Source organism: Lonchura striata, chromosome 19, assembly GCF_050655825.1.
Source record: "Lonchura striata isolate lonStrDom1 chromosome 19, ASM5065582v1, whole genome shotgun sequence".
Lineage (NCBI taxonomy): Eukaryota > Metazoa > Chordata > Aves > Passeriformes > Estrildidae > Lonchura > Lonchura striata.
The window spans coordinates 11,182,620-11,208,217 of NC_140721.1; the positions used below are offsets into that span (position 1 = coordinate 11,182,620).

At 52.0% G+C, this 25,598-nt stretch overlaps 2 protein-coding genes across 2 annotated transcripts in view; both read left to right on the plus strand.

Annotated features, from left to right (window-relative positions):
- The window catches only part of RNF43 (ring finger protein 43), a 56,304-nt gene extending 36,535 nt beyond the window's left edge, over positions 1-19,769 (plus strand). Inside the window, exons 2-9 of the mRNA XM_021540387.3 lie at positions 3,388-3,510; positions 7,724-7,798; positions 9,156-9,287; positions 9,818-9,919; positions 10,603-10,758; positions 11,249-11,351; positions 11,778-13,292; positions 19,365-19,769. Of these exons, the coding sequence (XP_021396062.1) occupies positions 3,388-3,510; positions 7,724-7,798; positions 9,156-9,287; positions 9,818-9,919; positions 10,603-10,758; positions 11,249-11,351; positions 11,778-13,292; positions 19,365-19,408 (2,250 nt within the window). The 3' untranslated portion in view covers positions 19,409-19,769. The remainder of the gene's footprint in view (positions 1-3,387; positions 3,511-7,723; positions 7,799-9,155; positions 9,288-9,817; positions 9,920-10,602; positions 10,759-11,248; positions 11,352-11,777; positions 13,293-19,364) is intronic.
- A 3,137-nt stretch (positions 19,770-22,906) lies between these two features.
- SUPT4H1 (SPT4 homolog, DSIF elongation factor subunit) lies at positions 22,907-25,391 on the plus strand. The gene is made up of 5 exons (XM_021540365.4): positions 22,907-23,036; positions 23,488-23,594; positions 23,705-23,760; positions 23,937-23,990; positions 25,004-25,391. Exons 1-5 carry the CDS (start codon positions 22,959-22,961, stop codon positions 25,069-25,071), a joined length of 363 nt encoding a protein of 120 aa, XP_021396040.1. The 5' UTR covers positions 22,907-22,958; the 3' UTR covers positions 25,072-25,391.
- Positions 25,392-25,598: the final 207 nt, after the last annotated feature.

The following is a 25,598-nucleotide window of genomic DNA, read 5'->3' on the forward strand; positions in this document are numbered from 1 at the left end:
TTTTCAGCCCTTGTCCCTCAGGACTCCTTGGTGAACAGAAAGGGAAACAGAAATGTTTAAAGGCTCCCTGGGGAAGGGAAAAAAAAAAGCACAAATAATCTCTTTTCCATGGGCATGGTTGATTCAGTGAGAATTAATAGGCTCAGGCTGGTGCAAAACTGGCTCCAGTGAGGCACTGCAATGCACTTTCTGATGTGGACAGAAGGGAGTCCTGGCCTGAGTGAGGAGTCTCCCTTTTTGGAGATCTTGAAAACAGGTTGAGCAAGTGTCTCAGAGGAATGTTTTAGGTCTGGCTAATCCTGCCTTCAGGCAGCAAAGTGGACTAGATGACCTCTCAGAGTCACCTGTTTTCCTCCTGTTTTCTACATGAAGCTTCCAAGTGGGAATTGTGCACCTCTCCATACCTGATTCCCCAGGACCTTTCCACGTATTTCTGCTGCTCATTGCAACCTGTGATGCATGCTAGTGTGAACTTCGGTATTTTAGGAGTGGCACTGTGGACAGAAAAGGTAGAAAATAAAGAGAAGCCATAAGGTAAGGAAACAAGAAACCAAAAAGGTGATATCAAGAAGATAGGGATGAGGAGGAGCTCTGTGTCTGCTCCAAAAGTGTGACAGGAGGGATGTGGTGACAGAGACAGATGGAGGGACAAAGCCAGGTGTCACAGGTTGACAGTGTCTTACCAGGGCCAGAGTGTGGACAGAGCTGCAGGGCTGAATCACCCAAAAGTGGGTCCAGACCCTGTCAGCTGATCCCAGCCCGCTGCTGGGATCCCGGGAGCACAGAGCCAGGCAGGGATTGTCCTGGGAGAAGGATCTGGCAGAACAACAATGTTCTTCCACCAGGGAGCCCTAGCTGGAACAGCATAATAACCCCTGAGGTCCCTCTGCTGATGAGGAGCCCCTGGGAGCGGGCAGTGCTGGCACAGGAGTGTGATGGGATTTAGGCAGCTTGTATGAAACCTCTCTGATTTTGGGTATGAACATGCCCCCTCTCTCAAGCAATGGGATTTTGTTGTCTCCTAGATCATATATGGGGGTAAGGGTCCATAAGGAGCTGTGGCCCCTTGGTGCTGCAGAGGTGCCCAGCGCAGCAGAGAGGGGGATACCCTGCCTGGGAGCCCATCTGCAGCCACAGATCCAGGAAGGGAGCAAAGGATCTTGACTCTGCAGCCACAGCCATGCATGGGGCACGAGTCCTCTGCACTGAGAAGTCTCACAATATTTGTTTTTCCACATCATCCTTAGATTATTTCTCAGGTCTGTACTTGTCCTGTGAGCGCAGTGTGCAGCCAGGATCCCTCACTCGTAATACCAGGGATGGGGCAGTGGGAATGCCAAGAAATGTTGTTGAAGGATGTAGAAAATAAGAGCCATGTCTTGCTGCTGTGCTGCTGCTGGAGGAGTTGCCTGTACAGCAACAAACAGGAGAAGGAGCTGAGAGGAGGAGAGGGAAGAGGTCTCTGGAGCAGAGACAAGTGGAACGTGTGGTTGTGGTGGATGGTGCTTGTGTCCCTGTCCCAGGAATGTCCCGGAGCTGTCCCTGGGCATTGCAGGATGCTGAGAAGGCTTCTGGGCTCAGCCTCCAGCCTGATGCATATCTGTGAGGGACCCAGCAGAGAATAACAAGGGTCCACTACTCTGCCTCAGCTCCATGGACAGCTGCCCACGTGGGAAGGGTCTCAGGTGCAGGTACCAGCAGGCCTTCCCTGGATTTATCATCTGGGTCTTGCTCCAGAGCAGCTGCCATCATTTTCCATTTTCGGAGGTGCAGCAGCTTGGCCCATTGCTCATATTCCTGGTGTTCATCATTAAGCATGGAATGGCCTGGGTTGGAGTAGACCTTAAACCTCATCTTGTTCCACCCCCCTGCCATGGGCAGGGACAACATCCACTGTCCCAGGTTGCTCCAAGCCGCATCCAGCCTGGCCTTGGACACTTCCTGGGATCCAGGGGCAGCCACAGCTTCTCTGAGCACCCTGTGCCATGCCCCCTCACCCTAATGCCGAGATCAGCCCCAGCAATCCTGGTCACAGAGAGGCTGCTCCCAGCTCAGGACTGTCACTGTCCCATGAGTGTCACAGCCAGGCTCGGACACAGCTCCAAGGAGCTCCAGGATCAGTCCGGGGAAGGCTCGGATGGAGTCCCTCTGAGCTGTTGGAGCTATCCTGAGACACACTCTGCATTTCCTGCATTGGTGTTTTTTTGTGGCTGTGACAAGCTCATATTAACCCAAAGCCATGATCACATCTTCACCCCAGCTCCCAGCCAGGCAAGCAGAGCACAAAGCAATGCCATTCCGGGTGAATCCAGCGGGATCACGGGTACTTGGAAGCCATGTTGGTGTTGGTCAAGGCAGCACCTCAGTGCTCCGAGGGAGCAGGGGCTTTTTGGGAGATTCCCTGACTGCTCCAAGCCATAACAGATCCGATTGCTTCCCTGAAAACCTGGATTTCTAGAGTTTGTGGTGCTTGGCTTGGTACAATTGCGCTCTATCTGATGTCCTGTACTCTGAAGTCTAAGTTGTGGCATCCCAGCCAGAATGGTTTGAGTTGGAAGGGGTTGGAAGGGACCTTAAAGGTGATCCAGTTGTCCCCACTGCAATGGGCAGGGACACCTTCCACTATACCAGTGTTTTGACAAAAGGACACAAAATTTACTTTAAAATATTTCAAAATTCAGTGAAATCCTTTGCTTTTGCTTTGGTTTTAAGCAGTTCCAGACATGATTAGGAGTTGGACACAAACTCACAGCCACAGACTTCTGCACTCAGCATGAGAACTCATTGCTATCATCCTAGGATTTGATAATTTTAATTTACTTTCGTGGTTTTGTTAGATCTGTTCTTGTTTTGATACCCAAGACTTGATGCTACCAAAAGCAGCTCTGTGGCTTTGTGGTGCTTCCCAACTCTGCAGTGCTGGGTGCTTGTGGATGTGGGATTGGTGCTGGGTTGTATTACTGCACAGGCAGCAAAAAGCCTCCCTGTGACTGCCAGCAGCTTTCCTGGCACTTTTCTAATGGGTATAACCTGGGATTGAGGGAATTGTCTGCCAGCCAACTTCTTTGGAAGCCCAGTGCCAGAGGGGTCAGTGGGGCGCAGCTGGACCAGAGAACTGTGGTCTCCAGCTCCCGAGTCCAGCCAGGCTCTGGGTGGTGGTTGCAGTGGCAAGGGTGACACTCAGCTTGGGCAGTGGTTGTTCTTTTGTGTCATTCAAAGCCTCACTGGCTCAGGCAGGGCCATGGGATGGAGCAGTGTGATGGTGACACCCAGCAACAGGGGGTCCTACACCTCTGGGCAGGTCCAGAGAGTTTGCAGGGTGGGGTTGAGTCCCTTTTGCAGCGCTGAGCCCCAGGATCTGAGTTTCCCCTTGCTTTTGTCCTGCAGTCCCACCCACTATCCCTGTGCAACACCAGTGAGGATGAACACACGGAATCGGGATTCATCACCATCGTCAAGCTGGAACAGCCGGATCGGGATCCCAACCCCTGCCTGTCCCTGGCCAACAAAGTAAGTGCAGAAATGCCTGCAATGGCATCAGCCTGGGAAGTGAAACCTGTGGTGCAGTAAAGAAAAGGGGAGGAGGAGGCAGCAGGGTAGGAAAAAGCTGTTGGGAAGTAGAGAAAAGGACAAGGACAGAGCAGGATCCTTGGCAGAAGGGGTCCTTTGCAAGAGATGCCATGCCAGCCATCCCAAACACCCATCCCTTGACCTTTTGGACTGCCTGACCTTGTAAAGTGGAGTTCCCCCTTACCTGGCAGCTCTGGGATGTCAGATCTTATCCAACATCCCACACTTTGCTGCCCAGTAGCCTTGTGCCCTCCTGTTTTACAGCCTCACGTTGCTTCCTGGTCTGTGTGATTTGTGTTTCTCTGTGTTCTCTGGCCTGTGGGAAAACATGGACACAGAAAACATCTTCTGTGGCTCTGTTTCCAAAAATAATGCCACAGTACTTCACTGGATGAGGCACGGGAAGAGTCAGTGCTGAGCAGTGAGATAAATGCAGAGCAGCTGAAGTAGTGGGTCATGACTTGTTAACAGTTTGTGCCCTGGGAGATCTCAGAGGTCTTTGAATCAGACACCTCAATGAAACAGCACTTCCTGTGCCAAAAGCTGAGGTCAGTGGTCCAATTCTCTGGTAATAAGGAAGCCAGGTAGGAACAAGGGTCATTTTAAGCCTTAAAATCTTTGTGATTCTGATTAAGTTGCATGGATAAGGATGACATTGACTTTTGCTTTTGATTGTCTCTCTACCAAATGTGGGGCTATTTTCATGCTTGTGCAAGTGTTGTACAAGCATGAAAACCCCCTTGTTCAGCTCTTCTTGGCTTTACCTGGATTGCCTTCAGGTGATTTCACCCTGTTGCCTTCTTCCTGCTGGTGGTGACGTGGTGGGGATGGAGACAGGGTCCTTTTCCGTGTTTCCTGCAGCTCAGATGAAGAAGGCAGGCAAAACTCGCACCCAGTTTTTGCTCCTTCCCAGCAGGATTTTTTCATGGAGGCTGTGGTATCAAAAGTAAGGAAAGGGATGTGATGCCATTGTGGATTTGGCAGCCCAGGGCTGGTTCCCCCTGGCTGCACAGGCATACAGGCAGCCGTACCTATCCCTTCCTGGGTTGCCCAGCCCAAATTTGAGATGCTGCTGCTCTGGAGCTGGTGCCAGATGTTGCCATGAGCCAGTGTGATGGAGTTGTCAATCTGTTGTCAGTTCCCCCACACCTGGAAAATGGCCTGGGCCCACCTGGGCAGCTTGTGACAGACACAAGAAAAAGGGCTGGGCAGGTGCCTCCAGCTCTCCCATGTCCATCCAGACGTGCCCATCACATGACAGTGGTGCCAGGATGCCCCAGGATGTTTGGTTAGTGCAGCTGCTGTGGAGGATCATGAACAGGAGGACAAAGCAGCTGCAAAGGCCCATCTTCCATTTCAGAACGTTAAAAGGTTTCAAAGCTTAGGCCATGTTGGATGGAGCTTGGAGCAGTCTGGTCTAGTGGAAGGTGTCCCTGGCCATAACAGGGGGTGGAATTAAATGAGCTTTAAGGTCCCTTGCAGCCCAAACCATTCTGGGATTCTGTTTCACTAGTTTTGTCCTTCATCTTTGAGACTCTGATCACAGCACTGGCAGTGCCAGTGTGTTACTAAGTCCAAGGATCAGCTGAGGAAGGTTGGCATGGTGGGGACACGACATGGTGAATTGCTGCACTCTGCTCATCCACCTGGATCCTTTCTCCAGGACTCCTAAACCCCCCCAAAGCAAACAAACCCTCAGTTCATCTGGTAGACTGAGTTTGCTGGCCATCAGTCATCACTGCTCTGTTCTTAGAGCCAGATGCAGCACTGGATTTTGACATCCAGCTGTACATGACAGCAGTTGCAATCCTGCAGGTGTTCCTACTCTAAAATCTCACCAATGGAGGCTCACAATCCTTCTCCCATAAACAGGAATAGTTTAGCCATGAAATAGAGCAGATGCTCCTTAAGCTGGTGACATCCCTGGGCCCTGTCTTGTATCATGGATCCTCTGCCCCCTGCAATTCCTCCCTGTCTGCTTCTCCATCCTCCTGAAGCCTCTACCAAGCTCCCTCCCTCTAACATGGTACAGATGAGAGAATCACAAAAGAGGGTTGGGACTGGAAGGGACCTTAAAAGATCATTGCATCCTAAGCCACTGCCATGGGCAGGGATACTGAGGTCTCTTCCTCAAAATCCCATACACTCCTCCTCTGGAGCAGGGGTGTAGCTGTGGGATGTGGCTGGTGCTGACTGGAGCTGGAACCTTGTTTTCCTGGCAAGTGTGTCTTGGTGCAGAGCTTTGCATGTGGAATTGCAGGGCTGTATCAATGATGATAAAAATAGCCATGTGCAGTGTTATCACAACCTCTGCTTCAGCTGTCACCCAGCCAAGCCCTGAACACGGACAGCCCTGGCCAGCCCAGCACGAGAATTCCACCAGCCACCTGAAGCACTACCCTGCTTCCTAAATTCTGTCACCGCTTCAGCTTCCAAAGCTAAAACCAACAGGGAAAGTATTAGAGGAGAGGAAGGCATGGGAAGGACCTCTGGAATCAGTTCAAAGTGATTTATTGTTCTTTCTGATCATAATTTGTAAATTTTTTGAAGCCTTTTTTTTTTTTTTTAAATTTCTGAATGAACCAGTGATTGCAAGTCTGGTTGTCAGATTGCTGAGACCTCCAAAATCATTCTGTAAATACCTATTTGCACCAGAAGTGTTTCAGTCCTAAAACAGGGAGCTCAGCTGTGCCATGTGGCTGAAGAGATATAGTGCAAAGACAGCTAATACTGAGAAAATTACTGTATCAAGCAAATTGTGAAAGGCTTGAACTGGATTACAGAATATCTTGAGTTGGAAAGGAACCCCAAAGATCATCCAGTCCAGCCCCTGCCCTGCACAGACACCCAGCAATCCCACCCTGGGCAACCCTGGCAGTGGTGTCCAAAGGCTCCTGGAGCTGTGGCAGCCTCAGGGCCGTGCCCACTCCCTGGGCAGCCTGGGCAGTGCCAGCACCTCTGGGGGAAGAACCTTTCCCTAAAATCCAACCTAGACCTGCCCTGGCACAGCCATTCCCTGGGCCCTGGCCCTGGTCACCAGAAGTTGTATCCTGTGCAACAGGAGTCAGAAGGATAAAATCATTGTGGAGCTGTTTGTTGTTCATCAAAGCCTATCAAATGGAATTCACTCCCTGAAAGTCATCTTCCCCTGAAAGTGCTGGCAAACACTGGGGTTCCTTCAATCCCAGGCAGAACCCATCTCTCTGATCCTTGCCCTGAGCCTTGATCCAACTTTTCCACCTTCTCTATGAGTGTTAAATCCCATCAGCAGCTCAGAGCCTCCACCTCTGCCCGTTCCTGACCATCTGCAGCTCCATCCCCATCGCTGTACCCAGACCCAGGCCCCCGCTGCTCCTGGCCGAGGTGACCGGAGCAGGGATGGAGCTGGTGCCCCTTGGCCGTGCCAAGGGCAGTGCCCCATGGCCCCTGGCTCTGGCAGTGCTGCTGCTGTTTGCTGGCACTCTGCACGGGCCGATCAAAGGGCCAGCCCAGCCCAGCTCACCTTCCATCTCCCGGGGCTGCCTCTGCCCACCAGGCTCCTTGGAGGAGGTGGGTGACCTGCAGGTCCTGGCTGGTTGCCTCATCAGGGTGGCATGTGTGCTCAGCTGGGTGGGTCTCTGAGCTGTCCCTTCCATTGAACTGCTAATCCTAGAGCAGACCTGCAGCCCTGGCTCCACATGAGCTTCTCCCTAATGAGCAGGGAAAACCAGGGAGAGCAGCGTGAGTGGGAGTCAGGCCCTCTGACAGCCCTGGTGACAGGGGACCTGTGGGGGTTGCTGTTGTCCGTGGAGGTCAGCAGGGCTGATGGGGCTGCACATCCCTCCCCAGCAAATCCAGCTCTGAAACAAGGGAGCAGCTGGCACACGGACAGGTGGGGAATGGTTAGGTTTATGTGTTGCTGTGACTGCAATGCCACCAAGTAGTTCACCTCCACAACTTTAGGAAGAAACCACTTGTGAGCCACAGGGCTCTGGCAAGTGCAGGCTCTGCAGCCCAACACAAGTCAGGAACCGAGGTAGGAACAGTTTCCTCAGTTCAAATGAGTGCTTCTTTCTCCTGGGAAGAGCTCAGAAGGCAGACATGGATCCAATGGCAGGTGTGGACACAGGGTGCAGTACAAAATGTCCACTGAAGCTTCTGTTGTTTTGGACAGGCAAAACTGGCAGGGGAGCGTGGAGCCCGTGCGATCCTTTTTGACATCACCGATGACGAAAGTGCTGCTGATCAGGTACAGACCCCAGTGATACCCTCAGCTAAAACACAGTGATCCTGTCCCATCCAGAAATGTGCTCAGGGCAGGACCCCTCAGCCACCAGTGGGAGGTCCCAGGAGGATGCTGCTGGTGTTGGGTGTTGGCTCTTACCCTGCACAGACACTTTCCATGGCACATCCATGCTCTTAAAAGACATTTTCTGGTCAATCAAACTTTTCTGCGAGGAGCTGGATGCTTCCTCTTGCGAAGTCATAAATTTCCCCGTCCTACATAGTCCAGACAGCCCAGTGTACCTCAGGAAAGGTGATTGCTCAAGTTTCCAAGGCACCCTGCTTCGCTGTTGATGCAGGTTTAACCTTGGTTAGGACACCTCCAAAGGTCCCTTTCCCCAGCACTGTTGTCATCTCTGGAAGGGAATCAATTCCCCATCCAGATAATCAGGGATATGAAAAACATTCAGTTTTAGGTAGAGAGCAGACAGGGGAGCTGGTGCCTGACCTCATCTAAACTCTGGGCTGATTCCTTCCCGGATCCATCCCTCGTGGCTCCCTCATGCACTTGTATCTTAATCTCTGGTGCCAGAGAAACACAGTAGCAAATGCAGGTCCATGAGGTGATGCTGATGTTGCTCAGATCCCCGTGTCTGATCCCTACCCTGAGCCTTGGCTCCCACTTTTCCAGTTTTCCCATTTGGTACACAAAAGCCAAGAACATCAAATCCTATCAATCACTCAGAGCCTTTGGCCTTGCCTCCATGGTCTTCTTGATCATCTGCACCTCCATTCACATCTCCATCCCTGTCCACCGACCTTTGGATTCCCCCAGGGTACGAGAAGGGGTTACTGGGTCTGGTGGCCACCCTGATCCAAGTTAGTCTGGAGGAGAGCAGGCTCGGACACTTGCCGAGCCAGCCTGTGCCATGCTGCCTGGACCACAGTGGAAGACTGCCAGTGTGACAAGCAGAACAAGCAGAATGTCCTTAGGGAGGAGGGGAACTGGATGGGTCCAGAGCAGAGGAAGCATTTCTGTGGTGAAGACAGCACTTGGCAGTGCTGTTGGCACTTTCACAGGGAAGAGGAGGGACCAAGAGCTTTTGCACAGGGGCTTGAAAGGAGCTCAAGAAACACCAAGCAATGCCTGGTTGTGCATGAGGAGTCACCAGCAGGGAAAATTAAGAAATCCATGCTGGAAAAGTGATAAAAGAGAAGCTTCCATCTGATTCATCATAGAGGGATAGTGTAAACTTGAGGGAGCAGTCAGTCTCTGAAGTGTTGCAAGAAGCATCACGAGGAATGGACGTGCCTGGAGGGCTGGGATCATCCTTGTTTCTGACTGTTCTGGATCAGCCATCATTGTGTTTGTTTCTTTGCAGCTGAGGAAGCCCAGAGGCCTGAGCCAGCCTGTGGTCCTAATCAGGGGCCATGATGCTGAGCTCCTCATGGGCGTCGTGAACAAGAACAGAGAGGCCCATGTGAAGATAGAGGTCAAGGAGCCACCAGCTTGGGTGAGAGACACAGGTTTCCCACTGCCTCCTGTATCCTCCCTCCCAGCCTGCTAGGCCTTCCCAGAGAGGCTGAGATTTCCGCCTCAGAGATGGAGATCATGGCCTGTTGCATGAGAGATCATAGCCTGTTGCATGAGTCGTCTTTAGCATTCAGACTTGCTGCAAGTAAAGGCTCAAAAGCACTTTCAGCTTACTTGGGTTTTTTTGCCTTAACATCATGAGTGAGGCAAGGGGATTCTCTGTCTTCAGGTAAGACCAAGCCTTGATTTTCTCATCTTGTGCTGCCTTAGACCATGGTCTCAAGGGAGCTGAGATGCTGCAAGACAGAGATACTCTGTTCTTGTATGGATGTGCAGAAAAGAGCAAACAGTTTTTTCTTTTACCTGTAAAGAACAAAGAGGTGGAGCTTGGCCAAGGATGATGTTTCCCAAGACTGATGGTCCACAAGAGATGGAGATTCCCCTAGCCTCTAACTCCCACCAAGAGTAATTTCCACACAAGAGTAATTTCTGTCCTGTTTTATCCAACAGCCAGACTATGACGTGTGGATTCTTCTCACAGTGGTCAGCACTGTGGTTGTCATCATTTTGATTTTTGTTGTCCGCACAAAGTGCCAGCTGAACAGGACTCAGGTAGGAATCTCATGGAGCAGACATGTCTGAGCAAACAGGAATACAGGAAAAGCACAAACAGACTCATTTTGGGAGGGGAAATGGCAAATAGTGATAAGACAGGGAGAACAGTTTTAAACTAAGAAGAGAGATTTAGATTCGGTGTGGGAAGAAATTCTTCGCTGTGAGGATGGGGAGGCCCTGACACAGGGTGCTTAGAGAAGCTCTGGTTGCCCCTGGATTCCTGGAAGTGTCCAAGGCCCTGCTGGATGGGGCTTGGAGCAACATGGGCTAGTGGAAGATGTCCCTGCCCATGGCAGGGAGTGGAATAAGATGAGCTTTAAGGTCCCTTCTAATCAAAGCCATACCTTAATTCTATGACTGTATGATTTAATATTCATAATAGAAATTAACAAATTAAATAATCATCTTCCCAGCATCAGATTTCCATATTTGAGACTATCTCATTTGTCCTATAGAGAGACAATCCTTTGGGGATCAAAAATTCAGCACTGCTGAGTGATTTGACTGTCTAGGGTCAGATTTCTCCTGCTGTAGACAAAGCCTACTCTGACTGAGTCAGCTTAGACAGAAAGTCACTTCTGCAGATGGGTTATTGTCCCTAGATTTCTGATAATCCCATTTTGAATATGGGAGGGCAGAGTAAGGCTGAGCCTCTCCTCAAGCCCCATCTGTCTCTGCAGGACTCGGTGCAGCAGCAGACCCTGCAGGCCATTGGGCAACTGGCCACACGGCGCTACCAGCCCCGGGCACGGCTGGCCCCGCGCTGGGACTCAGCCAGCAGCTGCAGCTCCACCCCGGTCTGTGCCATCTGCCTCGAGGAGTTCAGCGAGGGCCAGGTAGGCTTTGGGCAGAACTGCTGCACTCACAGCTCTGGCTTCCCAGGTGGGGTGTCAGCAGTGGGAGCTGAACATGGCAAGAGCCTGTGAGAGCTTCCTTCTGAGCTCCCGAGTGCTGGAAAGGGACTGCATCCATGGAGGTGTGCCTGCCCCGGGGCTATAAAGCCTCTGCTGAAGTCATGTCTCCAGGCAGGTCTCCAGCTGTGGCTGTGGGGTAAAATGCCCATGTTGAAATAGGGTAAAATTTAGTTTGCTGCTCCAGAGCACCCAGCCTAAAATCTCCCCATTCCCAAAGGCTTGTGCCACTCTGGATGCTCACAGAGCAGGACTGGAGGCGCTCCACAGCCTCCTCCATGCACAGCTGGGCTGCAGATCCCTGACTGTTAGACATCTGTCTGTCCTTCAAGGCTCACTTCCATCAAGAAGGACCCATCCAGGTCTTGAAACATGGTTCTCCTTGCTCATCCTCCTCCTCTCCACTTCTTTCTAGGAGCTGCGGATCATCTCGTGCGCCCACGAGTTCCATCGGGAATGTGTTGACCCTTGGCTGCAGCAACACCACACATGTCCACTTTGCATGTTCAATATTCTTGGTAGGGCTCAGACACAGCATTTCCTGGTTGAGGACAGGGTTGGGTGCAGGATTGTGCCCAGGAGCTCCAGTTACTCTTGGGAGATGGATCAGCAGGTCCTCGTGTCCCTGTGCACAGAGTGGACAGGGGACTGTGTGCACAGAGCGGAGTCCCTGTGAGCCCACCAGGGTACAGTGAGGTGCTGGGCTGTGGACCTGCACCAAGAGGAGGGATTCCAGTCCTGGCACCTGTGAGGAAGGGAAGGTGGGGGTCGTGGCAGCAGGAAGAGTGTGCAGGACCATCAGGTTGGTTTGGTGGTGGCAGGGAGGAGTTGCAGAGTATGGGTGGGACATGGGGCCATGGTGGGAGGGCAGTGGAGCATCAGTGTTGGGGTTGCTGCAGCTGGGCTGTGGGACATGTGCTGGATACTCCCTTCTTTCTCCACAGCCAGAGACTCGGGGGACCAGGCCATAGCTGCCAGCTCCAGGCTGGTCCCTCAGGAAATGGAGCCTGGGCGCCGACTCCACCTTTTCCGCCAGCATCCAGGACATGCCCTTTACCACCTCCCACAAGCATATCCTCAGAGGAACCTCAGGAGCTTTCCCCCAGAGCCAGCCCACAGCAACCCCTTCTTCCACTCTCCAGAGCTCTCCCAGCTGGATTTTGGCACCATCCACTACATGCCCTACAGACCAGCCACCTCCCTGCTGGCCTGTGGCCACGTGGCACCGCTGGCCCCAGGCCTGCTGGGGCAGCAGCACCCCAACCCCTCTGCATGCGGGCAGGCGCTGGCACCTCACAGGACATGTCCCCTTCAGCCTCAGCCCCCCTCTCTGGCACCCAAGGCAGCCGTTGCACAGAAGCAGCACCGCGTGCCCACCCTGCGCCGAGGGCTTGGCCACGGGCACCAGCACAACAGCAGCGGCTCTGGGGAGAGCTATCTCACGGAGCACAGTGGGTACCTGGCTGACGGGCCAGGCAGTGACTCCAGCTCGGGGCCCTGCCACGGCTCCTCCAGCGACTCCATGTTGAACTGCACGGATGTCAGCCTGCAGGGCATCCATGGCAGCTGCTCCACGTTCCGCAGCTCCCTCAGCAGCGATTACGATCCCTTCGTGTACTGCAGCTCCGAGGGCCCCACCACAGACCATGGCCAGGAGCAGCTGCGGCCGCCCAGGGAGAGGCGGCCCCGGTCCTTGGACCTGATAGTGCCCGGGGGGGCTGCTCCGGCCAAGCCCCAGGTGCTCAGCCACATCCACTACCACCACCACCAGCACCACCACTACAGGCAGGACGCAGAGTGTCCCCCTGGGCAGGGGCCCAGGCAGCACAAATCCCGGTATTCTGGGGCCAAGGTTGCCTTCCACAGTGTCCGGACGCAAAAGAGGACTGAGAAAAGCCATCACTCTCAGCAGCCTCTGGGAAGCAGTGCTGTGCTGCAGGAGGCAGCTCCAGTGGGCCAGCCAGCCTGTCCCCAGGAAGGCCAGGAACCCTCTCATGCCCCTTCCACTTCCCCAAACAGGCTGGACTTTGGTGTAGATGCCAACAGACAATTGGGAGCAGCTGGCACACCACCTGTCCCACTGCCCTCCAGACACAGCTTACAGAGCAGGCACCACCGAAGGAAAAGAAAGTGTCACCTGGAGCCCAACCCTGCTCTCCTGCCCAAGGACTCGGCTGAGTCCGGAGCCTGCGACACTCACCTGCCTCCCGGCCATCCCGCTGGCTACCGCTGCTCTCCCGAAGCCCAGCCCCTGATCCCAAGTGCTCCCCTGGCCAGTGGCTCCCGGCCACTCTGGAAATGTTTAGTGCCACAGTCCAGCTTCGAGCTGAGGAAGCAGGAGGAGGGGTTGTCAGGACAGGAGAGAAACCACTTGGTTCCTGCAGATTTCTCAGGGACGTGCACCCCCAGACACAGTCTGAGTGTCCGTCTTCACTGCCCATCTCAGCAGGGTGGTCAGGGTAAGTCTGGCCTTCACCTCTCCTGGCAGCAAGCAGGTGAATGAGAAGGGAGTTTGCTGAAAGAACTGCAGCTGCCAGGACACCTGGTACCTTCCTGATGGGTTTTCCTGCAGGAGCACTGACTGCAGGAGCAGTCCAGAGCTCACCTGCGAGGGTGGTGGCCTGAATGATGAGCAAGTGTGTTAAAGAGTGCACCAAACCCTGAAATACTACAACTGAGAAATAAGGTGGCTAATTTTAATTAAACATCTCTAGCAGCTGGAATGTCTCCCAAAGGAAGGAGTGGGGCCACGTTTTTCAGTGTCCTTGCACCAGGCTTGGGTGTCTTACTGGCAGAGTTGTTACTTTTGGGCTTTTTGGGCTCCAGTTGTTTTAGCCAAGCCCAGCTAACTGGAAGCAGTGAGAAAGGAAGTGTGTGTGGCCTGGGGTAGTAGAACAGACTAATTGAGTTGCTTGATTTGCACATCCCTCATTTCTCACCTGCCTCTGTTGCGTGGGAGTTGCTTTTTAGAGTCTTTTGGAAATCAGATGTAATTGAAGTTTGGCCCTCTGCCTAACTGCTATGCTCTCTCACAAAGAGAGGGAAAATGCCTTTGAGACGAGTCTTTAAAAGAACCTGAGTTTAGCTCCTAGGTCTTGCTCTCAGGTCCTCTGAAGGCAGCGACCTGCGAGTCAGCAGGGACAGGTGCTGGCTGGGAGCAGAGCCTGGCTCTCTTCCTTGCCCTGCCACTGACTCATTGCAGGTCCTCGGGCAAATCCTTTTGATTTAGGTACCAAACACAGATCTGGCTGTCTGATTTCTGTTAAAACACTGGCCTTAAACTTGTGACTCACTGTGCCTATTGTGCCACAGAGATAATAACTTCCTCCCAGTGCTTGTCTATCCAGTCCCTCCCCACACCCAGGCTCCCGGTGCTGTGGAGGCAGTGGGGCAGGGGAGGCTGGATGGGCATGGTCCTGGCTCCCTGCAGCATTCTGGCCTCCCAGACTCCCAGGAACAGATATTTTTCCCAGGTGCAGAAGTGCCTGACACTGCAGATAGGTGATAGGGAGGTTCTCCCAAGGCCTGGAGGGATGCTGGTGTTTGGAGAGATAAGGAGGCATCAGGGTAGAGGTGTCTTTGGTTGCAGGGAGCTCTGAGTGCTGATGCCCTCCCAGGGCACCCCACATGGAGAGAGCCCTCCTGGATCAGGGCAGGCTGCTCAGGGCTTGCTTTGAGCTGCCAAATGAACCTGTAAGGGCTCCTAGAGCAGGAGTCTGTGCACCTAACACAGGGTGCTAGGCATTGCAGGGTCCATGCTGGGATGCTTCTGCGTCTATAGAAATGGTGCCAGTGGCCCCAGTGTGTGCTCACCTCCCTCACCCCCACCAGAGCCAGTGCCAGCTGCTTTGCCAAGCACACCAAGCTTCGTTCCCCCTTCCCTCCCCATTCCAGCAGGTATAAGGACCAATGTATCTAAAAGTGCTGTGAATCTGTGTCTGTTTACTGCAGTAGCTTCTGTGGATGCTTTTAGGGCCACCCAGAGAGTCAGAATTCCCTTGCAAGATTGACAGACTACACAGATTGAGGATTTAACTTTATTAAGAGTAGAGGACAGAGCACAGAGCTTGTGCAGGGCTTATGCAGAAAAGCCACCAAGTTGAAAACATTGGTTGACATAACACAACCTGTGAATTATAATCACATTGGTTCTTTATCTTGGGGATGGTATAAATCAATAGAGAAGTAAAAAAGAGCAAAGAACAATCTCAGTAGACAGTCCCATGCAAGCAGGACAGAAAACACAGACAAGGAGACCAAGGAAAAATGCATCTGCCTCCAGATAAATGGCATAAGGCTAAAATTATAAGTGGATGAATTAGAAAGCCCAGCTTTATATTAAAGTTTTGACATAAACTTTTCAGAAACCCAGTTTAAAAGAATAGCAAAGAGTGGGACCCTGTAATTCCTAGGTGAAATTACAGAGAGGGAAGCTATGTCTCTTCTGGTGGCAGGGGAGAGACACTGCACTAGGAAGAGTGTGAAGTCCAGTGACGAGTGACATAAAAATCCCCAATGGCCCCCGAGTAGAAGGAGGGTGGCATTAGGTTTATAACACTGTGTCAGGACAGGCTGCAAGGAGGAGCCTACATAGACAGGAGAGTCTTAGGAGAATATTGCTAAAGTAAGCAGTCAGAAGATTTTGTGCTTTTGGGCACAGGGATCATTTACAGCCCCAGAAAAGGGCTGGTCAAGCAGCAGGGCAGAGAGGGCACTTGGAAATTGCTGTTCCAAAGCCAAGGTGTAGCTGGAGAAGGAAATCAGAACAGAGCTGGATGCTGGATGCCAAGTGAAGTACAGAGCCATGGAGAGACAAGCCAGGGAATATTGCTGTGAACAGCTTGTGTAAAGCAGACTATTAATGCAAATGTTTCCAGCTGCATTGGAAGGGACGAGACTGCCTGGGGTTCTTCAGATCTAGGGAGTAACACAAGTCTGAGGGATGCTGAGGGGCTGTAAGTGCAGAGCAGAAGAGCAAACTGCCTTTATTGCATTAGTGATCACCACGGGGGTGCTTAGGGAGGTTCCTACCTGGCACTGCTCCATTCAGGGCAGGGGAGAGCAGAATCCCTCAGGAATCAAATCACCAGTTTGAGCACTTCTGAAATATAGTGGAGAGTAACAAATTGCCAGGGGTACAGATTACCCAGTGGGCATCCTGCAGGGCTCAAGCACACAGCTGATAAATCCTGAATGTGGACTGCAGTCTCTTATCCGTGCCCAGACCGAGGAGGAAGAGCTGAGGGCAATATCAGCTGGAAATAGCTGAAGCCAGAGAACGATGAGCCTGACTTTCCAGCCAAGCAAATTGTTAAAAATTCAAATATAGGGTCCGACTTGTAGGCACATGGCTGAATGTGAAAACCAGGGGAGGAGGCAACTCAGTTTTTGTAGGGAGAGATAACGCCTGGCAGATCTAGATCTGTTAGGGGAAGGAAGCTCTGAAAGGATAAAAGGGAAGCTGCTCCCATAGGTAAATAACTCAGTGAAAAAGGAGACAAGAGTGCAGATCAGACTGATGGAGGAGAATTACTCAGAGAAGGAGAAAAGTGGATTTCTGCAACTGTATGAACCTTCCAGCAAGCTCATAAATATCCTGGACAAGGAGAGGAGATAGCAAAGTGTATAACATATAAAATCCATGAGGATTTCAAGCATTAAAACTGGATACAGAGTGTTACAGGAGGATCTCCTGCTGCTGAGCTGTTGAGCTGTTCAGGGGTGAAATCCCCTGTAAGTAGTACAAAATGCCACACTTGAGCAGAGCCACTTTTAAGTAAAAATCACAATGCTATTGTTATCATTATTGTCGTTATTTATTATCATTATCATTAGCTGGCTTGTTCCACAAGCAGAAAGTGCCTTTATGCAGCTGTGTAAGCCTGTGGTGATCTCACAGCTCCTGATCACCAGAAAGGGTGGAAAAAGAAAGTAAAATAATTTCTGCCCCTCGAAAGAAGGGCAGAAATGTATCTGGTGCAATCCCAGCAATGTTTTTTTCTGAGAAAATAGAAAGAATAGTGAGACTTTCATGTGGGGAAAAATAGTGGTTGGCAGAGGATATGGAAGAGAGGATATGAAATAAAGAGAGCAGAGAAGGCAGACAAGAGAGTACTTAGAACAAAGTAATTGATGGCATCAAATGGGAACCAGAAGCTTTAAAACATCCAAAAGGCAACACGTGGTGTGTAGTGAAACTGGTGCTGGTTGCCCCTGGGATGTAGATGCCAGAAGTAAAATGGTTTTTGAGAGCCCAGATCAAGAGGCAAATGCAGAGATGCAAATCCACCCTCTGGCTCAGGAAGTTCCTAAACCAGGGCTTCCAGAAGCTGCTGGTGCTCCCGTAGGATGCAGCACTTTCCAGGTGTGGTGCTAACCTCACCCAGCTGCCGGTGAAGCTGAATTCTTGGTCCACAGCCCCTGGAGAAATTCCACTTGTGCAGGCAGTGCCATGCACTGGCATTGCAGGGAATAACCTTGTGGATTATCTGAAGGAGTCTTGCATGATCTTGGAGTTTATGCCTCTTCCTTGAGCACCTCTATCAGCTGTTCTTGGCGGCTTTGCATAAAGGTGCATCCCTGACTCTTCCGTTGCCTGGGAGAGACCACACCTGGGAGTTGTGTCCCTGGAGAATCAATCCTGGAGCAATGCTGATGGATCCTCTTAAGGGAAGACAGACAGCTGGCAGTGAATTCCAGCTGGATGTCTTCCTGAACCACCCTGGCACAGCTGGGAAGCGTCCCAGAACAGCCACATTACTCCAGCACAGGCTGATGAAATCTCTTGATTTCTCTCCCTGGGAAAGCTCACCTCTTGCAGTGCTCTCGACATCCTCCCCCTCTCCTTCCTGCTCATCCTGAGTCTCTTTTTCTGACACATCTTTCTTTTAACCTTGCTAGGGAGGGGGAAAGGGATTAGAGGGCAAAAAAAGACCACCCTTAAAACCTAACACCCAAAAGAACATGATTTCTGTGGTGTCATAAAGATGTGCTCCTTTATGCAGGTCATTGCCCTGCCATGGCCAGTCCACCAGCCAAGGTTCTCCCACCTGTCCCAGTTCATTATATTTTCTTAGCACAAGCAGGGGACACTTATGCAGGCACAGCTTTCAGAAAATATTTCAGTAATATATTTGAGACTGAAGGCATGTGAGCACAGAGGGCTTGAAGCTGGACAGTCTCTTTTTGGGTTGCACATAAGCTGGTGACAAAGGAAGCAGTTGGAATCAGCTTATTCCACATACTTGTGACTCAAGTCACAAATGCAAGAGAGCTTAAACTCCATCTTCAGGTACTATGGCCATGCTTGCACACATGTGTACCTGTATAACACCATGTGTGTTCATTTTCCCACATTGATTAGCTATGCTTTTCCAAGCAGAATCTCATTTGTTTGTTTTCTTCCCACATATTTAATTTTCAAGGTTCTGCTCCTACAGCTGGTGATATATAACCAAGAAGAATTTGTTATGACTGTTTTGAAAAGCTGTTTTAAATTGTCCTCGATGAATCTCTTAAGAGGGCATTTCTTCCCTTTCATCTCAGAAACATTCAGGAAAAGGGAGATAGGAAGAATAATGCCTGTATGCCTTTGCTGGGCTATGCTGACCTTGTGTAAGAGTTCTGAGTAGGCTTGAGAGACATCTGGGAAGGGACTGTGATGTGTGTGACAACAGGCAGTGACTTAGAGAGGAGGGGGCTGTCTGGAGCAATGACTTAGGTGCACCTTCCTAGGCAGCCCTTTTGTTAGATGGTTCCAAGTGAACTGCTCAGCACCTGCCTATCAATAATTCTCCAGGCAGAAGGGGCTGGCAAGAGCCTGGGCCTGAGCTGGGCTCAGAAGCAATTTGTGCAACCTCTTGAACACTGTGGAACATGTGTCGCTCCTGTCTTGCATCACTGCTCTCTGCTCTTACTGCCTGGAGTTTCTGTTGTCCCCGGGCTCTGTGAGATATGAATTGGTGTTATTTTCTGTTCCTAATAATTTTTGAATCAGCTGTACAGATTTTCACAAAGAGCAAACATTAAAGAGCCTCAAAAGCAAACACCTAGCAGTGATGTGAAGCCTAGGGTGCCCATAGCCTCTGAAATATATAAGGAGTAGCTTGATGTCTTAAGATTTTATTGTACTTCACCTTAGAGGAATAAGCTGGCTAGGAGGTGGCCAGAAAATTCCCTCTGAAAAACTGAAACTTTCTAGAATCATGCAATATTCTGAATTGGAAGGGACCCAAAAGGATCATCCAGTCCAGTCCCTGGCCCTGCCCAGGACACTACAGCAATCCCAGCCTGTGCATCCCTGAGAGCATTGTTCAAACGCTTCTGGAACTCTGGCAGCCCCGGGGCTGGGACCATTCCCTGGGGAGCCTGTTTCAGTGGCTTAGTGGCTTTTTTAGTAGCTTTCACTTAGTGGTTTTTCCTGCAGTATCTATTCTCTGGATTGCCGGGTCAAGGCCCCAGCCGCTGCAGAGCCTGGGAATGTTCAGCCAGGTGTAGCTGACACTTTTCTTTCTCCTTTTCTTTGAATGCAGGATCTGAAGAGGAGGTCCAGGATGTCCGTGAACACTCAGTTTAATAAAACACTGGCCTGTTTTCTCACTGGGAATTGGAGTGGACACAGATGTTGATGGAGCTTCTCACATCTGGCTCTGCCCAGGCCTGTCCTGCTGAGACACAGACTGGCAAGAGCAACGGGCCATTCGTGGTCTCCTGACACGTCCCCACGCCCTGACAATCACACAGACAGATCCGTGCTCTCCAGGCCTGTCTCCTCTGGAGGCACAGGCAGCCCCTCCTCATCCCATGGCACCGCTCCAAGCTGGGCAGGGCTCCCAGGGAGAGCTCACCGAGTGAGTGCAAGCTGCTATTTTGGCATGTTCATGCCACAGAAGGTTTTTCTAAACACTGCAAAAATAAACAAGCCTTCGAGACCAAAAGCTGCAGAAATTACTTTCTGTGGCCTGGTAGCTCCTGACTTCATTTCCTCACTTAGGTCAAAAGCCAGATTTCTTCAATTAACTTTTCCATGCTTATTTCAGACGCCAGGATCAAGCTGTTCTCCATCTCACCGCTCACAGGGCTGCCCTGCAAGGTGCTGCTTCTGACTTCAGTGGAAACCAAGTGCTCTGATCACTTGGTCACCTCAGTGTCCCTCAGCTGACACCATCTCAGCCACTGACTGACTGTTTGCCAGCAGCAGGAGAGGGGAAGACACAGGGATGTCAGCATTTCTGGGAAGGAGCTGGATCAGACTCTTTCCATTGCAAAGAATCCACCCTCTCATCTGGCAATGCGAACAAAGTTTCTCACTCACCCGCTAACTCCTCCTCCTACCTTTAAATAGCTGTCATGGCCAGCCCTGTTAAGAGCATATTTCAAACATATCTTAGATGTCCCCATCACAGGAGTAATACAAAATCCTGGAGGTCATGTGGTTCCTGCTTCTCTCCTTCCTCTCATTGCCCCAAGACACAGCAAAAATTCCCAGCAAAAGCCTCCATAATAAATGCAGAGCAGAGCCCTATCCATCACCAACCTTAACTTCATATTCTGAGACTCCTGAAATCCTTCAAAAGGATTTTTCTGTCTTTTCCAACATCTTGATGATTCAGGGAGAAAACTTGAGAAGTCATCAGGCTCTATTTTATTACGTTCCCACTCCCCCATTTATGAATATTTTGGGTTTTTCTGAATGCCACTGGTTCTTATTTCCTACATCTCATAATATGCAGACATTCAAGCAAAATAAAACCTGCCAAATTAAAAAAATACAGAACCCATGCAGCTTTCAAACAACAGAGAATTCCCGTCAGGTACACTGCCCTAAATGATCAGTCAGGCCAAAGGATCAGCTAGATTCCCATGTGAAGTGCACGTTTCTGTGGCACCAAGTGCTTCCAAACACAAGCATTGGTGAGGATACAGCACTGGAGCTAAAGACAACTCTTAACAATTTGAAACTTGACGTAGGGACAGACTTTCCCATCTGCTCAGTAAAGCTTCCCGTGTCTTCCTTTGAAGCAGCAGCTTCTCAAGAGAGCACTCTGGTGATGCAATCCCAGTTCAGGATAATCCTCTGCCTTCCTTTGTTGGTGGGAAAGCTTTTTACGGGGTTTGCTGCCCTTAATCCTTGAAAAAGGCATCTTTGTCCCAGCTGCTAATCAGTCCCTGACAGTCAAGTGATCAGCCAATAGCGCTGTTTTAAACCCAACATTATTCCCTTGTAGTGCTCATTCCTTGTCTCCTTGTGACCAGGCCCCTGTGGGACCTTTCAGTCTAGGGAAGAGCTGAATATCTTCCATCAAAGAACCCAGCAGAATTAAATTCAGACCTTTCCAGGCTCTTGTTTGTCCTACAGTGCAAGCAGAAGACACGAGCTCAGAAAGTTTGCTCCTGTGCAGGGAAGTCAGTCTTAAACTAGAGGAAAAATCCAGGAGCGGGTCTGGATTCATCCCATTCAGTTTCTCATGCTCCTGGTCTGTGGCTTGTCTGAACCAGCTCCCTGTGTCCTTGACCATCCTGGAGGGCTCAGAGGCTTAACAGAGGGGGAGGGTCATGAAGTCAGGGTACTTCCACTGCTTTTTTTAGGAGTCGGGAAGGCAGAGAGCCTCCAGGGATGCATTTCACTGCTCAAAGGAACAAGTGCAGCTCTAAAGCCCTCTCTTTGCCTCCTTATCCCTAACAGGAGATTCCTGAATTGGTGAGCCACAAGCTTCTTTGGGAAAGCTGCACCCTCTCCACTCCCCACTGCAGTATTACCAGGCTGCCAGGACAGCACCTGCTTACAGGTGTCTCCCTTCCCCGACCTTATGCTGCTGCTCCTGTTCACGTAGGAAATGCTGGAGTGCAGGTCTGCCTCGGTGGGGGCTCGGTGAGGAGAGGGAGGAACTGTCTGGGAACTTGGGTTTGAAAGATCCTCTTCACTAGATGGATGACTATCCTTGGCTGTCTGGAAGGGAAGAAGCAGTATCTGAGAAAACAGGGAATGGTTCCTCACAGTTCTTTGCCTCTTGCTTCTGGGTGATGCTTTTGAGTGCTTGGTGCCTGTGGGCTCCACAGTGGAATTTCTCCAGCATTCCTGCAGTGATGCAGAGCTCATTTTCCTTCTTTGCATCCCAAGTCACAGCAAAAAACTGATGGAAGCCAGGGCATCCCAAGCTCCCTCTATCCAGACTGAAGGTCCAGTCCTGCTGGGACCCTGCATGTAGTCGGGCTGGCTGCACATCTCCCCTCCTGCACAAATCCTTCAGATCCTTTGGAAATGTGAATATCGGTTCGTTTTGTTGTTGCTTTTTGTTTCGTTTGTTTGGGTTTTTGGTTTTTTGTTTGGTTTTTTTGTGGTTTTGTTTTGTTTGTTTGTTTGTTGGGTTTTTTTGTTGTTTGTTTGGTTGGTTTTTTGGGGTTTTTTTTTTTGCTGAGTCTATCCTGGCACTCGGGATTTGGGAATAAATTATGACCCAGGGGAAAAAAAACACACACACACACACACACACACACACAGAAAAAAAAAAAAAAGAATACGTTTTATATGTATGCAAAACTGTGTATTTATGTCAGATAAACACAAAGATATGTGAATATGCTGATGTGCTCAGAAATATATTTATTTACTAATATATTTATCCATGTACCCGTTTGCTGTCTGCGTTTGTTCTTTGTGCGTGGGGCTGCGCTGGCGGAGGAGCCCCCGGGGACGGAGCCCCCGCCCGCCGCTCCCGCTCGGACCCGGGGAGGATCCAGGGCCGGGGCGGGACCGTGCCCGGGACCGTGCCCGTGCCCGTGCCCGCGGTGGATCCAGGGGCGGGGCCGCTCCCGTTCTCGTTCCCGTTCCCGTTCCCGTTCCCGGGGCGGGGCGGGTCCAGGGGCGGGGCCGTTCCCGTTCCCGGGGCGGGGCGGGTCCAGGGGCGGGGCCGTTCCCGTTCCCGGGGCGGGGCGGGTCCAGGGGCGGGGCCGCTCCCGCTCCTGCTCCCGTTCCCGCTCTCGTTCCCGGCCCGGGGCGGGTCCAGGGGCGGGGCCGTTCCCGTTCCCGGCCCGGGGCGGGTCCAGGGGCGGGGCCGCTCCCGCTCTCGTTCCCGGGGCGGGGCCGCGGCGCGGTCGCGGAATGGCCGCGGGGAGCCGGGGCAGCCATGGCCGCCATCTCGCTGGAGACCGTCCCCAAGGACCTGCGGCACCTGCGCGCCTGCCTGCTCTGCTCCCTCGTCAAGGTGGCACCGGCAAGGGGACGGGGACAGGGGCTCCCGCCGGCTCTGCACCTTCCTCAAGCCCTGCAGCCCCTGCCCGGCCCTTCTCCCGGCCCCGGCACTCCCTGTCCCAGCCCCTCACGGCGGCTCGGGCCTCCCGCTCCGACCCGACCCTTCCCTTCGTGGCTCTGTTTCCTCTCGACCCCGGCCCGAGCCTTTCTGCCCTTCCCGGCCCTTTCCCCGCCGATCGGCCCTGCTTGTCCCGGCCCTCCCCTGCTGGACCTCCCGACCCCGGCCCGGCATCCCCGCTCCTGCCAGGGCCTTTCCTGCCCGGCCTCTCTCCCTGCCCTGCCTCCTGCAGCTCCTGGGCGCTTCCCCGGTCCTGGTAGGAATCCTCCTTCCCGGGGTTCCCTCCCTTTTCCCGGCCTTGTGGCCCCCCGGCTGCTCCCGGCCTCTGACACCTGTGTTCCCTTAGACCATCGACCAGTTCGAGTATGATGGTTGTGACAATTGCGAGACGTATCTGCAGATGAAGGGCAACCGTGAGATGGTCTATGACTGCACCAGCTCCTCCTTTGATGGGTGAGTGGGGCTGGGCCTGGACGCGGTCCCCCAGGAGCCTGGGGACACTGAAGCGGCACTATGGGGTCACCCAGCCAGGAGGCATCCCCTGACTGCCATCCCTCCTGCAGGATCATCACCATGATGAGCCCCGAGGACAGCTGGGTCTCCAAGTGGCAGCGGATCAGTGAGTAATTTGGGAACTGGAGATCCCGTCTCTGCAAACCCTTCTCAGGGGCAGTGGGAACTGTTGGTTGGGCTGTGGAAGGGGTTCTGCCCCCTCAGGGAGGGGACATCTGCACAGGTTGAGGATTCCCACTTGGCCGTTCCATGTGGGATAACTTGGGGTTTTATTTCCTGCAGGTACCTTCAAGCCAGGTGTCTATGCAGTGTCTGTGACTGGCCGCCTGCCCCAAGGTACCTGTGTGATGGAGTCAGGGTTTGGGGCTCTGAACACAGCACAGGGAACATGCCATGTGGGTGATGGGATCAGCAAAGGGGTGATGGGATCAGCAAAGGTGTGATAGGATCAGCAAAGGTGACTGCGGGGAGTCACCTGCTGGACTGGAGAGGGAGTTTCAGGGTTCAGCACTGCACCTGCCAGGAGTTTATACTGTAAACTGCTGACTAAAGCTTGACTATCAGAGGGATAAACTGGGATTAATGAGTGATTCTGGAAAGTGGGCACATCTCAAACCATTCAGGTCCAGGATAACATGGAGTTTTGTTTATAGAAAAGGGTTTTGCAGGATGGGGTGCTGTTGTGGCAATCCCAGTGAGCGCACCCCTCCTCCTGCACTAAGGACTTATGCCATGGTGGATTTGTGTGTTTACAAATGGAGTGGAGGATGCAGAGGATTTGCTTCATCTCTGGAATGCAGAAAGGGCATCATCCATCCAGCTGACTTCCTGCCCAGTATGTAGGCCCAGAGTAGACTCGTAACCCAGGAGTGAATCCCAAATCTCTGTTGTGAAAGCTATGCCTGTATCTGGAATCCCAGGTTTCTTATTTCTGACTGAGCCCTGCATTGGCAAGGAACTGGAAACATCATGAGGCCGGAAGCTGAGGCCTTCTGACACAGCCCAGGCACATCTGAAATACCCAGGGTTAGGGTTGAAATGGGATTATCAGGGAAAGGTTCTTCCCCCAGAGGCTCCCCAGGGGATGGTCACAGCCCTGAGGCTGGCAGAGTTCCAGGAGCGTTTGCACGCTGCTCCCAGGGATTAACAGGGTGGGATTGTTGGGGTGTCTGTGCGGGCCAGGGGCTGGATTGCCATGATTCTTGTGCATCCCTCTCTTCCAACTCAGGATATTCCATGATTCTGTGAAATGAAGATAATTGTCCAGTTCTACATGACAGAATCACCAGATGTTCCTAGGGCTCTTCATTCCAGGAGAAGACTGAAATGTGTTTGTCTTATTGCTGCAGGGATCGTCCGAGAGCTGAAGAGCCGTGGCGTGGCCTACAAGTCTCGGGACACAGCCATAAAAACCTGAAGGGCCCTTGTGCTGCCTGGAGACCCCAGTGCTGTGTGGAAGAGGCAGTGGGCACTGCTCCAAAACCTTTGAGCTTTATCCTGTAGGGAAGTGGGGCTGGACTCAGAGTGTGCTGGCTCAGCTCCCTTTGCTCAGTACCCGCAGACTCCACCACACCACAGACCACAGACATTTATCTGAGCCTTGACGGGGGGGAGGGTGTGAGTAAAGCTGGGAAAGGGTGTTTTACCATGATGCCCAACCATTTTTACAATTGGTGTGGGAAAGAGGGGATTTGGGAAATAGCTGTGGAAGTAGTTCAATAAAACCCACTGCCTGGCCAGGGCTGTCACTGTCACTGTTTTCACCACTGCAGGGTGGTGAGGTGGGGGGGGCTCACACTCACGCCACTGCCTGTGCCACACTGTGGAGCCTGCGACTGTCACTGCTTGTGCCGTGGGCCACATTCCTGCTTTGAGAGCAAGTTCCAAGATGAGCCCGTTGCTGGTTTGGTTGGGAGGCAGCATCAGGTCTTGCACATGGGTGAG